The sequence below is a fragment of the Phyllobates terribilis genome, unplaced genomic scaffold (assembly GCF_046119375.1).
Source record: "Phyllobates terribilis strain yellow unplaced genomic scaffold, ASM4611937v1 Scaffold_13__5_contigs__length_258822181, whole genome shotgun sequence".
Classification (NCBI taxonomy): Eukaryota; Metazoa; Chordata; class Amphibia; order Anura; family Dendrobatidae; genus Phyllobates; species Phyllobates terribilis.
In genome coordinates this window covers 29,806,018-29,820,752 of record NW_027362773.1, presented here as the reverse complement: position 1 = coordinate 29,820,752, position 14,735 = coordinate 29,806,018, and the positions used below count along the sequence as shown (strand labels likewise).

At 42.7% G+C, this 14,735-nt stretch overlaps 1 protein-coding gene across 1 annotated transcript in view; it reads left to right on the top strand.

Annotated features, from left to right (window-relative positions):
- The first annotated feature begins 3,187 nt into the window (after positions 1–3,187).
- The window catches only part of VWCE (von Willebrand factor C and EGF domains), a 154,977-nt gene continuing 143,429 nt past the window's right edge, over positions 3,188–14,735 (top strand). Inside the window, exons 1-2 of the mRNA XM_073658019.1 lie at positions 3,188–3,856; positions 6,540–6,634. Of these exons, the coding sequence (XP_073514120.1) occupies positions 3,750–3,856; positions 6,540–6,634 (202 nt within the window). The 5' untranslated portion in view covers positions 3,188–3,749. The remainder of the gene's footprint in view (positions 3,857–6,539; positions 6,635–14,735) is intronic.

Sequence of the window (14,735 nt, the reverse complement as noted above, 5' to 3'; positions counted from 1 at the left end):
TATAATTCACAGCCTATAGTCATCCATGAGTAAAACTCACCAAATACTCATTGTGTACACGTGGCCTAATACAATGTATGTGCTTCTTAGCTGAACTTCGTCTTTATCTTGAGTTGTAGATAATGAGACCCATTTATAGCTTTTATAGCTGAGGACATCTGCAGAGAATTCTCAGCATACTTACCCGGAGATACAGCACCAATTTAGTCTGTCTATATGGATATCACCATACAAACGAGGTTTTGTACTGTATGTCTGTGTGATTAGGGGGTGCAAAGCCGGAAGCCCTAAAATAGGTCTGGTTAAAAGCCTCCTGTGCGGACACTGCGTGATGCACACGCTGAGAGCAAGGACTGGGCTGGAGTTCATTTTACCAGTTGAGTGTGGAAGTTATGGGGTCTGCAACAAGTACAAAGGATAATGCCTGGAGCAATGGACTGCTGATTCGTTCCAGATGTGTTCCCAAGCAAACAAATAGTAAAAAGTGATCATGGAAGTGATTGCAGAGAGGGGGGAAGGGATGACTTCTCTCTCTACCATAACAAACCTTACAGCCAAGTGCAGATAGTGTCTGAGCCCCTGAGACCTGCTAAAACATCATTACATGATAGGATGCAGGACGACCAATAACACAAATAGGGTTCTTTATATTCTATTTCCACCATCAGCTGGAATAATTTTAGGGAACGCACAATTTAAAGATTTAGGTAATTTAGGATGACCTCAGATCACTCTATGTAACACATCTTATAAGGGCAGGGCACTTTTTTCTTGTTTCTAGTCTACAACATATGTTAGGGCTAATGTACAAATGTATAAATGCATTTTATTGGCTCTTTACAATACATTGAAAGTTGTACTTTTTTTTTACAATAAGAATGGGGCTACACATTGACTTTGACCCCGACACAGGTCAAAGATCACGTACATCTGCTTCTACATTTCAGAGTTAGGGTTCATGCAGACGTTGGTGGATCTCGGTCCAATCACAGACCGCAATGGACATACTGGTTGGGGGGTCTCCTGATCATAATCCACGACCAGCAAATGATGGCCAGAGAGGTGTTCATGCTGAAAGACAATTGTGACTGAATTGGCTGAAAAGCGATTGTCACATCATAACATCGATGTCTCGCTGGCACTGTACATGGTCACCTTGGCAGCTCCAAAATGGCTACCATCAACAGGCTTGGCGCAAGCTACTCTGTTTTCCAGAACCTAGAGGTTGCACTGATCCTTAACCTTTAACCCCTGTACAGGGACTTCAACAGTTGTCCCTGAACTAAGGCCACAGAGAGTCAGCTGCTGATCGGCGGTGCAAGCTGGCGAAAAGGATAGTCAGGTAGCTGGGTCAAATCCAGAACCTACGGGAGGTACAAAATCATAAAGCAGGAGTAATGTCAATTTACTATCCGAGGTCAAGGAATAGGATAAGTCAGGATGAAACACCAGATGCACAGGTGACAGGTAAAACCAGGATGCACAAACATTGACTTGCAGTGTGAACTGGCTCTCAGGGGTTTATATAGTGAACAGCATTACCCAGTACTGACAGCAGGAAGAAACCCAAACTAAATGATTAACCCCATAGCTTCCAGACTGGGAAGAGCCACAAATCCCAGAAATGTAATAGAATTGATGCTGTCAATCATCACCTGCAACAAAGGTGTGGCACCGCCTAGAGGCCGAAGCAGAAACCGGCACAGATGTTTCAATCAAACATTGTGCACTGTGTTCATACTGACAGATAATAATCTGCAGTGTAGGTGTGTTCAATGTTCAAATCCAATAAGTGAGACTAATTATTTTTAATATATGAATTCTTAAAGTATTGTACAAACATGTCCGTTGATTCTGTGCAAAGAAAAATTAATTAAATTAGTGAAGCAAAAATTTTTCAATAATCACAAATATGTACTTGTTCTAATGCTCCAACTGCTACTGAAATATTTAGGGCCTTGTAACACGACCAACCCTTTTTAGAATTTCCACTCTTCCTTTTTTCCGGTCTAAACATTATATGAGTGAACAATCGTTTTTGGATACACTGTTCAAGTTGGTCAACTCACGCACATTTCACAACCATTGTGAATGATGGGTCATTTCATTAGCTTTTAAATCTGACGGATTATCGGCCAGTGGAAATGCAGCTTAATTGCATTGCGACCCACAAAAAACTTTGACCTGTTACAAACAAGTTGCCAAAAATCCAACTGGTTCTTGCTTTGTGTGACTTGCTTGTTGCAGTCAGAGGATTTCGTGACCCCATTTACCTTTATTTCATCGCGATGTAGCGGTGGTATCAAAGCGATATATTTGGTCGTTTGACCTGTGGCACTTCCAAAGTCGCCTTGTAGCCCCAGCCAAACCAGAAAAAAAATAGTAATTTTGTCCTAGCCATCCAATTGCCATAAGGTGAGGCTACAAAATCTACATGCTACATGTAATTCGAGCCTTATTCACCATCACTGAATTGATAAGGTCTGTTTGGGACAAAAGCACACAATAGGTCAATACCGCAAGAGAAATGAGAGAGGGTGAGAGTGATGGTAGTGCTCACCTGGGATGGTTGGGTATGAACACAACAGTTATAAGAGCCTTAGAATCCGTGGCTTTAGCCCCATGGCTGGATGATAAATTCTTTCAGATAGCAATTCACTTTAGTGTAGAAATGATGGTACCTGGGCAGCACTTGGGTAAATGAAGAATCCTCAATATTATAAAATAAAGTTTTTTATTAACACAACGTGTTTCGGCACCTTTTTCAAGGTAAAAAAATAACTGTAATTGCCATAAGGTGAGGCTATAAAAGTCTAAATGTACAGTAGTTCGAGCCTTATTCTGCTGTCCTCACTGAATCGTTGATGGCCCTATGTAAATCAATGCATTAACAATTGCAAAACAGATGAAAAACATAGTAAAGGATTAATGACCTTGACCTCACCTTAGATGTTTCTACAGCTATGACTATTTAGTAATGACGGGACTACCTCCTCCTCTTCTTCCATCACTTTTAGTATCTCTCCAGGAGATTAGTTTTTTGGGATTTGAGTATTACAGATACTTGTTTACGCTGAATTTATTTAGTGACGGAAAGTTGAGATCAGAACTCCCGAGGCTTTCCGAGGAGATGTACACAGTCACACACATGCAATTCCTTAGTAAACACTACATAGAAGCACACACTTGTGCAGAACAGATAGACACACGCAATCTTGGCACATCAGAGAGTGTGACATCTGGGAGCGGATAGAGAGATCTGCATCTGGCAAAGCTTTCTATCCGTTCCCAGATGTCACTGTGGGGCCACTTCCTTCTTACTATGATGTGAGGGGCTCCTATCCCATCAAATTCATCAGCAGCAGAGCAGAGAGGGAGAAAGTGAGTCAAAGGAGGGAAAGCTTTAGAGAGGGGAGGATGGAGAGTTTTCGAAGGTGATAGTTCAGAATGGGACACAGCTAAGGACACAGCATTAGGAAAAAGATCTAAATAGAGATAGAGGGAAAGACAGAGAGAGGACGTGAAAGGGACAGAGGAAGGGCACAAATGATCAGGGGACCAGCCGGGTAGCGGACGTCAATCTCACTGGAGCAAGGGGCAGACAGTCTGTAGGTTCATAGAGTGGACGGACAGGGAAGAAGTTTTTATTTGGAGTAAAGGTGATAGAGACACAATAGAGAGGAGAGACAGAGCGCGATTCCACTCACTATTGGTCACTGCCGGATTTGGGGCTGGTTCGAGAGCTCATCATGATCCCATTTTGGATGAGGGTGTCCTGTATACTCCTCCTAACTGCTGGAAAAGAAGGGAGACTTTACAACGGGAGGAAGAAGCCGCCAGCACTGACAGCACAGAGGTATATTAACACTGCAACTCTGACTCAGAAACTCACATTCTGGGATATATAACTTTGGGCATGCGCAGATTTGAGGGGACTGCAATACAGGAGGATGAGGCTTACTTCTCATGCACTACACTACACCATAGAAGTGCAAACTTTAACTTGACATTTAACTCATCGCTTGCCATTGAAAATATCAAGTTAAGCTTTTTTGCTAATAACGCTGTGTTAAAGAACATGAAAACATTTTTACTTCATTACATCATCCATAATACTGTAATACACTGGATTGCTGGCAGGAAAGCTACAGTACATTGTTATAAGACCTGCTCACATGTAGCTTTCTGCAACAGGGAGATATTTGTTTTAATGGGCCACTGTTGCTGGAGTTAATATAGGAGACCGGGTCGCCACTATTACTAGGAGTACCATGGGTGTCATTGTTATAAGGCACTCTAGCTGACACTATTATGGGACACTGTGGCCATATTATGGCGGCACTGTGGCTGGCACTGTTATAAGGTTCTCTAGCTGACAATATTATGGCGGCACTGTGGGTGACACTGTTATACGGCACTCTATCTGGCACTATTATGGGGCACTGTGGCTGGTACTGTTATAAAGCACTCCAGGTGACTTTATTATGGATGCACTGTGGGTGTCATTGTTATAAGGCACTCTAGCTGACACTTTTATAGGGGCACTGTGGGTGGCACTGTTATAAAGCAGCTGACACTACTATGGCAACACTGTTATAAGGTACTTTAGGTGACAATATTATGGGGTACTGTGGCTGGAACTGTTATAAGGCACTCTAGCTGACATTATTATGGAGGTACTATTGCTGGCATTGTTGTAAAGCACTCTAGCTGACACTAGCTCCCTGACACCAACTGTGCTCATGCAGCCCCACATTAGGACACTGCTACCACCATATTTCACTGTAGGCACCATGTAGTTAGAAAAATGAATTTAGAAAAGGGATTGGAGCCTACAGTGAGACATGGTACTGGCAGTGTCCTTATGTGGGGAAAATGAGAGCTGCTGGTGTCGGAGAGCTACATTTCATTGATGGCATCATGAATTCACAGATGTACTGCTCTATATTAAAAGAGAATATGCCGCCATCACTCTGTGCCCTTAGTAGATGTGCACTTTTCCAACATGACAATGATCCAAAACACACATCTGTTGCATTTCTGAAGAAGAACAGAGAGAAAGTGATTCACTGGCCGAGTGTCTCCTGATCTGACCCCAACCGCACACTGATGGGGAATTCTGAAGAGACAAGTTGTCATCATTCTTCATCCAGCGTCCAGGCTCTAAAAGATATTGCAATATGTCGCCAACTTGTTCATTTCATGCCTAGAAGACTTTCGGCTGTGCATAAAAATCATGGAGCTCATACAAAATACCAGATGTAGTCGTTTTTGATGTTGGGTGTACCAATTTTTGCATCAACTAATTTGAGTAACTGAACATTTTGTAATGCAAGTTATATCATTGACCTTACTTTCACGTTATGGGTTAAAAAAATGTTCTACGAAACTCAGTCTTGTCAAGATTATGAAAAGTTGTTCAGTGTGATATTGATTAAAATCTTACTTTTCAAAAGGAGTGCACTCATTTATGCTGAGCACTATATATACAGTGGGAAAGTATTCAGACCCCATTAAATTTTTAACTCTTTGTTTCATTGCAGCCATTTCGTAAGTTCTAAAAAGTTAATTTTTTTTCTCATTAAAGTACACTCTGCACCCCATCTTGACTGAAAAAAAAAACGGAAATGTAGAAATTTTTGCAAATTTATTAAAAAAGAAAAACTGAAATATCACATTGTCATAAGTATTCAGACCCTTTGCTCAGACACTCATTTAAGTCACATGCTGTCCATTTCCTTGTGATCCTCCTTGAGATGGTTCTACTCCTTCATTGTGTGTGTGGAGCAAGCCAGGCACTGCTCATCACCTGCCCAATACAATCCCAACAGTGAAACATGGTGGTGGCAGCATCATGATATGGGGGTGTTTTTCACCTGCATGGACAGGACAACTGGTTGCAATTGAAGGAAACATGAATGTGGCCAAGTACAGAGATATCCTGGATGAAAACCTCTTCCAGAGTGCTCTGGACTTCAGACTTGGCTAAAGGTTCACCTTCCAACAAGACAATGACCCTAAGCACACAGCTAAAATAACAAAGGAGTGGCTTCAGAACAACTCTGTGACTGTTCTTGACTGGTCCAGCCAGAGCCCTGACCTAAACCCAATTGAGCATCTCTGGGGAGACCTGAAAATGGCTGTCCACCAACGTTCACCATCCAACCTGACAGAACTGGAGAGGATCTGCAAGGGAGAATGACAGAGGATCCCCAAATCCAGGTGTGAAAAACTTGTTGCATCATTCCCAAGAAGACTCATGGCTGCACTAGCTCAAAAGGGTGCTTCTACTCAATACTGAGCAAAGGGTCTGAATACTTATGACCATATGATATTTCAGTTTTTCTTTTTTAATAAATTTGCAAAAATTTCTACATTTCTGTTTTTTTCCAGTCAAGATGGGGTGCAGGGTGTAGAATTTACCAAATGGCTGCAATGAAACAAAGAGTGAAAAATTTAAAGGGTCTGAGTACTTTATCTATACTGTATATTTATTATTATTTTATTTTTTTTACACCAGTTTTATCCTTACCTTGCAGAATGCGTTCTGGACCTCATGTGTGTTTCTCTGGTATGGGCAATGGATGTTGTCCAGGTTGGACTGTTTCTCCAGGCACTGGACTATGCCTCCAGCGTAAGTCTCCTGTAATATGTTAATTATTGGCTTGTGAATGAATTTCAAAATGTGTCATCTAACATTTTTTTCTTAGTTTTGTCAACACTTTTTTAAGAAACCTTCTCAGTCTTCCAAACATCATTGAATTAGCTAGACAGATATATGTAGATTTAGAGATACAGTGGTGGCCAAAAGTATTTGCACCCCTGCAATTCTGTCAGATAATACTCAGTTTCTTCCTGAAAATGATTGCAATCACAAATTCTTTGGTATTATTATCTTCATTTAATTTGCTTGCAAGGAAAAAACACAAAAGAGAATGAAGCAAAAATCAAATCATTGATCATTTCACACAAAACTCCAAAAATGGGCCAGACAAAAGTATTGGCACCCCCAGCCTAATAATTGGTTGCACAACCTTTAGCCAAAATAACTGCGAACAACCGCTTCCGGTAACCATCAATGAGTTTCTTACAATGCTCTGCTGGAATTGTAGACCATTCTTCTTTGGCAAACTGCTCCAGGTCCCTGATATTAGAAGGATGCCTTCTCCAAACTGCCATTTTGAGATCTCTCCACAGATGTTCTATGGGATTCAGGTCTGGACTCATTGCTGGCCACCTTAGAAGTCTCCAGTGCTTTCTCTCAAACCATTTTATAGTGCTTTTGGAAGTGTGTTTTGGGTCATTGTCCTGCTGGAAGACCCATGACCTCTGAGGGAGACCCAGCTTTCTCACACTGGGCCTTACATTATGTTGCAAAATTTGTTGGTAGTCTTCAGACTTCATAAAGCCATGCACACGGTCAAGCAGTCCAGTGCCAGAGGCAGCAAAGCAACCCCAAAACATCAGGGAACCTCCGCCGTGTTTGACTCTAGGGACCGTGTTTTTTTCTTTGAATGCCTCTTTTTTTTTCCTGTACACTCTATGTTGATGCTTTTTCCCAAAAAGCTCTACTTTTGTCTCATCTGACCAGAGAACATTCTTCCAAAACGTTTTAGGCTTTCTCAGATAAGTTTTGGCAAACTCCAGCCTGGCTTTTTTATGTCTCGGGGTAAGAAGTGGGGTCTTCCTGGGTATCTTACCATACAGTCCCTTTTTATTCAGACGCCGACGGATAGTACGGGTTGACACTGTTGTACCCTCGGACTGCAGAGCAGCTTGAACTTGTTTGGATGTTAGTCGAGGTTCTTTATCCACCATCCGCACAATCTTGCGTTGAAATCTCTCGTCAATTTTTCTTTTCCGTCCACATCTAGGGAGGTTAGCCACAGTGCCATGGGCTTTAAACTTCTTGATGACACTGCGCACAGAAGACACAGGAACATTCAGGTCTTTGGAGATGGACTTGTAGCCTTGAGATTGCTCATGGTTCCTCACAATTTGGTTTCTCAAGTCCTCAGACAGTTCTTTGGTCTTCTTTCTTTTCTCCATGCTCAATGTGGTACACACAAGGACACAGGACAGAGGTTGAGTCAACTTTAATCCATGTTAACTGGCTGCAAGTGTGATTTAGTTATTGCCAACACCTGTTAGGTGCCACAGGTAAGTTACAGGTGCTGTTAATTACACGAATTAGAGAAGCATCACATGATTTTTCAAACAGTGCCAATACTTTTGTCCACCCCCTTTCTTTAGTTTTGGTGTGGAATTATATCCAATTTGGCTTTAGGACAATTCTTTTTGTGTTTTTTCATTGAAGACAAATTAAATGAAGATAATAATACCAAAGAATTTGTGATTGCAATCATTTTCAGGAAGAAACTAAGTATTATCTAACAGAATTGCAGGGGTGCCAATACTTTTGGCCACTACTGTATATTATATCATAATTCCTATGATATCATTTAGATTTTTTTAAATATTCATTTGTGTATCTTAAAATAAACTCCACTATACTTATATGCAGGTTTTGTTAAGTGTAGGAATATAGTTAAACTGTCCAAAATAAAACAAGGCCTAAAACTGCCCAAAATGGTGTAGGTTTGTATGGGTTATTATTATTTATTATTATTTGTTTTAGAGTACCATTGATTCCATGGTTCTGTACATGAGAAGGGGTTACATACAAAATACAAATAAAAATTACAGTGAACAAACTAACAATGACAGACTGATGCAGAAAGGAGAGGGCCCTGCCCTTGGTGGCTTACATTCTGCAGGATAATGGGGAAGGAAACAGTAGGCTGGGGAGGGCTATGCGCCAGCTTCAGTGGTGGTGGTGAGGTGGTAGGGGGTTATTGCAGGCTGTAGTGAGGTGGCACTCGGGTTATTGCAGGCTGTAAGCTTTCTTGAAGAGATGCATCTTCAAATTCCATCTTAAAACTTCGAAACTGGACAATAATCGGACATGTTGAGGCACAGAATTCCAGATTTTTGGGGATGCTCGGGAAAAGTCTTGATGGCGATTGGGTGAGGAATGTATGAGTGTTTAGAAGAGAAGGAGGTCTTGATGAGATTACATGTTGGAAGGTAATGGGAGATTAGTTTGGAGATATATGAAGGATACAGATTATGGACAGCTTTGTAGGTCAATGTTAATAGTTTGAACTGGATACATTGGGGAATTGGGAGGTAATGAAGGGATTTGCAGAGGGGAGAAATGCAGGAATAGTGAGGCGAGAGGTAGATTAGTCGTGCAACAGAGTTAAGGATGGACTGGAGAGGTGCGAGAGTGTTAACAGGGAGGCCACAGAGGAGGATATTGGAGAAGTCAAGGCAGGAGATGATGAGGGCATGCACTAACATTTTAGTAGATTCATGGTTGAGGGGAAACGGATTCTGGAAATATTTTTGAGTTGGAGATGGCAACAGTTGGAAAGAGCTTGGATGTGCGGTTTGAAGGACAGCGCAGTGTCAAGGGTTACTCCGAGACAGCGGACTTGCAGCACAGGGGAAAGCTTGATATAATTTATTGTGATAGATAGATCAGGTAGGGGAGTTAGATGAGTTGGAGGGAACATGATGAGTTTTGTTTTATCCACATTGAGCTTTAGGAAGCGTGATGAGAAGAAGGAGGATATGGCTGATATACACTCTGGGATTCCTACACAGCAGAGAGGTGACGTCTGGGGCAGAGAGGTAGATCTCAGTATCATCAACATATAGATGGTACTGTAAGCCATGGGACTCTATGAATTGTCACAGGCCAAAGGTATAGATTGAGAAGAGAAGGGGTCTCAGAACAAAGCCTTGAGGGACACCAACAGATAGAGGGCGGGATGAGGAGGTAGTGAGGGAGTGGGAAACTCTAAATGTGTAGTTGGAAAGGTATGAGGAGATCCAGGATAGGGCAAGGTCTTTGACGCCAAGGGAAGAGAAGATTTGTAGTAGGAGGGAGTGGTCGACTGTGTCGCAGTCAGAGGACAGGTCTAGAAGGAGGAGGATAGAGAATTGTCTGTTAGCTTTGTTTGTAAGTAAGTTGTTAGTAATTTTGGTCAGGGCAGTTTTGGTGGAATGGTGGGGACGGAAGCCGGATTGTAGGCAATCAAAGAGTGAGTTAGATGAAAGATGGGAGGAAAGTTCAGCATGGACATGCTGTTTGAGGAGTTTGGAGGCCAATGGGAGCAGCGATATGGGGCGATAGCTGAACGCAGAGGTCAGGTTGAGGAATGAATGGCTTCTTCATGATAGGTGTGATTGTGGCATGTTTGAAAGTAGAAGGGTAGGTACCAGAAGTTAGCAGTAGGTTGAAAAGATGGGTTAGGGCCGGGATAAGTATGATGGTGAGGTTGGGGAGAGGTGGGATGGGGTCAAGTGCACAAGCGGTGAGGTGTGATTAGGAGAGGAGATATGTGAGCTCTCCTTCACTGATGGTGGGGAGGAAGGATATGGTGGAGGGGCAATGGTCTTTTACATAGGAGTTGTGTAGGATTGGTAGTAAAAACCTGCCTTGTTTGGTCGACCCTATTTTTGAAATGTGTGGCAAAGTCTTCTGCAGAGTTGAGGGAGGTCAAAGGGGGCAGTGGAGAGCAGATGGGGGAGTTAAAATGTTGAATAACTGTTTGGGGTTGTGGAATAAAGAAGATAAAAGGGTTGTGAAATAGACCTGTTTAGCAGAGGTGATCAGGCTCCTTGCATCTTCTCGCCCTACCACTTGCACCAGTGACTCTATTCCCTCACATCTCCTTCAGTCCCTTTCTCCAGCTGTCACCACTCACCTAACTAAAATTTTCAACCTCTCCCTCTCATCTGGTATCTTTCCCTCTTCTTTTAAACATGCCAGCATACATCCATTACTTAAAAAACAATCCCTTGACCAGAACTACAGACCTGTTTCCAATCTTCTCTTTATCTCTAAACTCCTGGAATGCCTGGTCCATTCCCGTCTAATCCGCTATCTCTCAGACAACTCTCTTCTTGACCCTTTACAATCTGTTTTCCGCTCCTTACATTCTACTGAAACTGTCCTCACTAAAGTCTCTAATGATCTGCTAACAGCTAAATCTAATGGTCACTACTCCCTGCTGATTCTCCTGGATCTCTCTGCAGCATTCGACACTGTGGATCACCAGCTCCTCCTCACTATGCTCCGCACTATTGGCCTCAAGGACACTGTTCTCTCCTGGTTCTCCTCCTATCTCTCTGACCGCTCCTTCTCTGTGTCTTTCTCCGGCTCCTCCTCCTCTCTCCTTCCCCTTACTGTCGGGGTTCCTCAAGGATCAGTCCTAGGCCTCCTTCTTTTCTCCTTATACACCGCTCCCATTGGACAAACAATCAGCAGATTCAGTTTTCAGTACCATCTCTATGCTGATGACACCCAATTATACACCTCTGCTCCGGACGTCACCCCTGCATTACTACAAAAGACCAGTGATTGTCTTTCTGCTGTGTCTAACATTATGTCCTCCCTCTGTCTAAAACTGAATCTGTCAAAAACTGAACTACTTGCATTTCCTCCTTCACTAACCTACCTGTGCCCGATATTGCCATTTCCATTTGTGGCTCAACCATTACTCCCCAGCAACAAGCCTGCTGTCTTGGGGTCATTTTTGATTCAGATCTTTCCTTCACTCCTCACATCAAATCACTCGCTCGTTCATGTCATCTACACCTCAAAAACATCTCAAGAATCAGGACTTTTCTCACCTTTGACTCGGCAAAAACTCTTACTGTAGCTCTTATTCATTCTCGTCTGGACTACTGCAACTCTCTACTTATCGGGCTCCCTCTTACTAAACTCTCCCCTCTCCAATGCGTCCTTAACGCAGCAGCCAGGATCATATTCCTCGCCAACCGCTACACCGATGCCTCTTCCCTGTGCCAGTCATTGCATTGGTTGCCCATCCAAAATAGAGTTCAATTTAAACTTATCATGCTTACCCACAAAGCGCTCCATGCTTCAGTACCCCCCTACATCTCCTCCCTTGTCTCAGTCTACCACCCAACACGTGCCCTCCGTTCTGCCAATGACTTAAAACTAAAATCCTCCATAATCAGAACTTCCCACTCCCGTCTCCAAGATTTCTCGCGTGCTGCGCCAATTCTTTGGAATGCACTACCCAGGACAGTTCGATTAATTCCCAATACCCACAGTTTCAAGCGGACTGTAAAAACCCATTTCTTTAGACTGGCGTATCGCTTCCACACACTATCTGTCCGTCCCAGTTTTCCCAAATATTATAATCTTCTTCAATTTCAGGTTCATACCAACCATGCACTTAATAGCCTCGGTCAGGACTGTACACATACTGGCAGGCGACCAGTCCATGTATTATTATTTATCCTATTTAGTATATCAATTATACAATATATGTACATTCTACCTTTTGTGTCTCCCCCATTTCCTCATAGACTGTAAGCTTATTCTGTATTGTCTGTATAAGTCCCCCCTAAAATTTGTAAAGTGCTGCGGAATACGTTGGCGCTATAAAAATAAAAATTATTATTATTATTTGAATGTGAAGGTTGCTATTTTGAATGCAGTAAAGTATTATTCCGAGTGTGTTTTCTTCCAGTGCCACTCCGCAACCCTGGACACTTGCCAAAGATTTTTAGTGAGGTTATTATGCCAGGGTTGTCTATTGACTTGTTGCACTCTACCATGCATGAGAGGGGCGACCGAGTCAATAGCTAAAGCCAGTGTGGTGTTGTAGAAAACGGTGGCACTGTCTGTGTTGTGGAGTGAAGATATGGAGGACAGAGGTAGAATAGAGTCAGATAGTGGGCCGATAGGGGAAGAGGTGAGGCTGGATAGGGAGCAGAGGCAGATAAATATAAGGTCTAATGTATGTCCGTTTTTGTGGGTCAATGAGGATGTTGAAGTCATCCATGATGTGGGGAATGTCAGCAGAGAGAAAGTGTAGAAGTCAGGTGGAAAAGTGGTCAATAAAGGCAGTGGCCGGGCCCGGGGATCGGTATATGACGTCCACTTGGATGTTCAAAGGAGCGTAGTTACTGACAAGAAGGGAGGACGATGGAAAGTAGAGGTGGGATTGGGTTGAACGTGCAGTTGTTATAGAGAAGAAGACCCACTCCTCCACCATGTCTACTGCCAGGGCGAGGAATGTGGGTGAAGTGAAGGCCAACGTAACACAGCGCAGCAGGTAAGGCCGTGTCAGAGGGTGATAGCCATGTTTCAGTGAGGCCCAAGAAGGATAGCAAAGAAAAATGAAAAAACAATGATCAGCTCACCCATTCATGTAGAAGATAGGCTTCCTCGCACGGAAACTGGCAGTGCCACAGGAGAAGTATTCAAAAGACAAGGATTATCCGGCATGGAAAAAATCTCTATAAAAATAGAAAATTTATTAATGAAAAGTATTAAAAAAAAATTCTGAGACATAAGATGACATCAAATCAGTACATAGTACTCTGTACTGATTTGATGTCATCTTATGTCTCTGAAAATACTAGGAAGGATAGGTTACGAGAGGTAAAGAAGTCATGAGGGACGTGGAGCTTATTGCAGACGGAACTGTTGTTTCAAAGCGCTATAGAGAAAGGACGCGGTGGAGTGGGGGTCAAAGGAATGGGTTTGATGTTGCTGATATTGTGGTGGCTTCTAGTAGGTGGTGAGTGATAGAGGGGAGAATTAGTTGGTGCCTGCCTACCTTGTTTATTGGGATTTAGTCACCAGGGACCATTATATTATATTCACAAGTCACAGAACATTTTGGAGTAAATTTATAATTTAGTACAAATTTACAAACTTTCTTCTGTTTGCAATAAACCAACTGTTACACACACGCCGCTAGGTTCAGATAGGAGAGAGACACGTTACATGAATTCTTTGGAATCCTGGGGGAACTGTTACTCAGGGCGACCATAGACCATGTGCTGCAGCTTCTCTCAGGCACAAAGGGGTATTGACCCTCAGGCACAGACATGTAGGTTGTTTCACTTGCTGACCAGACACACTTGACAAGAGTCCTCATAAACGGTAGAACAGTAGCATTTAATAAGAAGCCGCACAGCCAGTGCAAGTTAAGTCTTATGATCAACAGGCTCCAATGACAAACAATACAGTTTCCTTAGCAGCACAGCAGTTCACAGTTTTCCCATTAGTACAGGACAGCACAGTTCTAATGCAAAGGCACATTAATGAACACAGCATTCTTTACAGCATGGTAAGATGGAGGAGGGGGTGAGGGTTGCTGACGTGAGATGAGATGATCCCTGTGACACCATTTCTTACAGTCCTTATCTTTCTGCTTGACAATGCTCAGCACTGCTAGTTCAGGAACTCTACCTGACCCGTGCTTAGCTTCACTCCTGACTTGAATCCTTTTCACTTGCAGGGGCGCTTATGTCAGATGCAGAACACACACACCACCTTTCTCTTCCGCTCCAGCCAGAGAGTAAACAACTTCCCCATAATCCCCCTGAGGATCTGCTAAAACACTCCCCTTCTCTTGTGACTGTGTTAACCCCTCTAGTTGCTGGATGCTTCTGGAGCACAACACTTCCTGTCTCATGTGCTTGTGTTACTTCTAATAGTTGCTGAATGCTTTTAAAGCAACAGCACTACTTCTGCATGTCACACAGCGCAAAAACAATTTAAATACCTCAACGCAACTAATATGACAAGTGGTTTCTCCAAAGTCAGCACAAAAATTCACTTTTAATGACTACTGCAGTCTCAGAGTTATTCATCTCCCTTAAAGAATCCCTCATAAGAG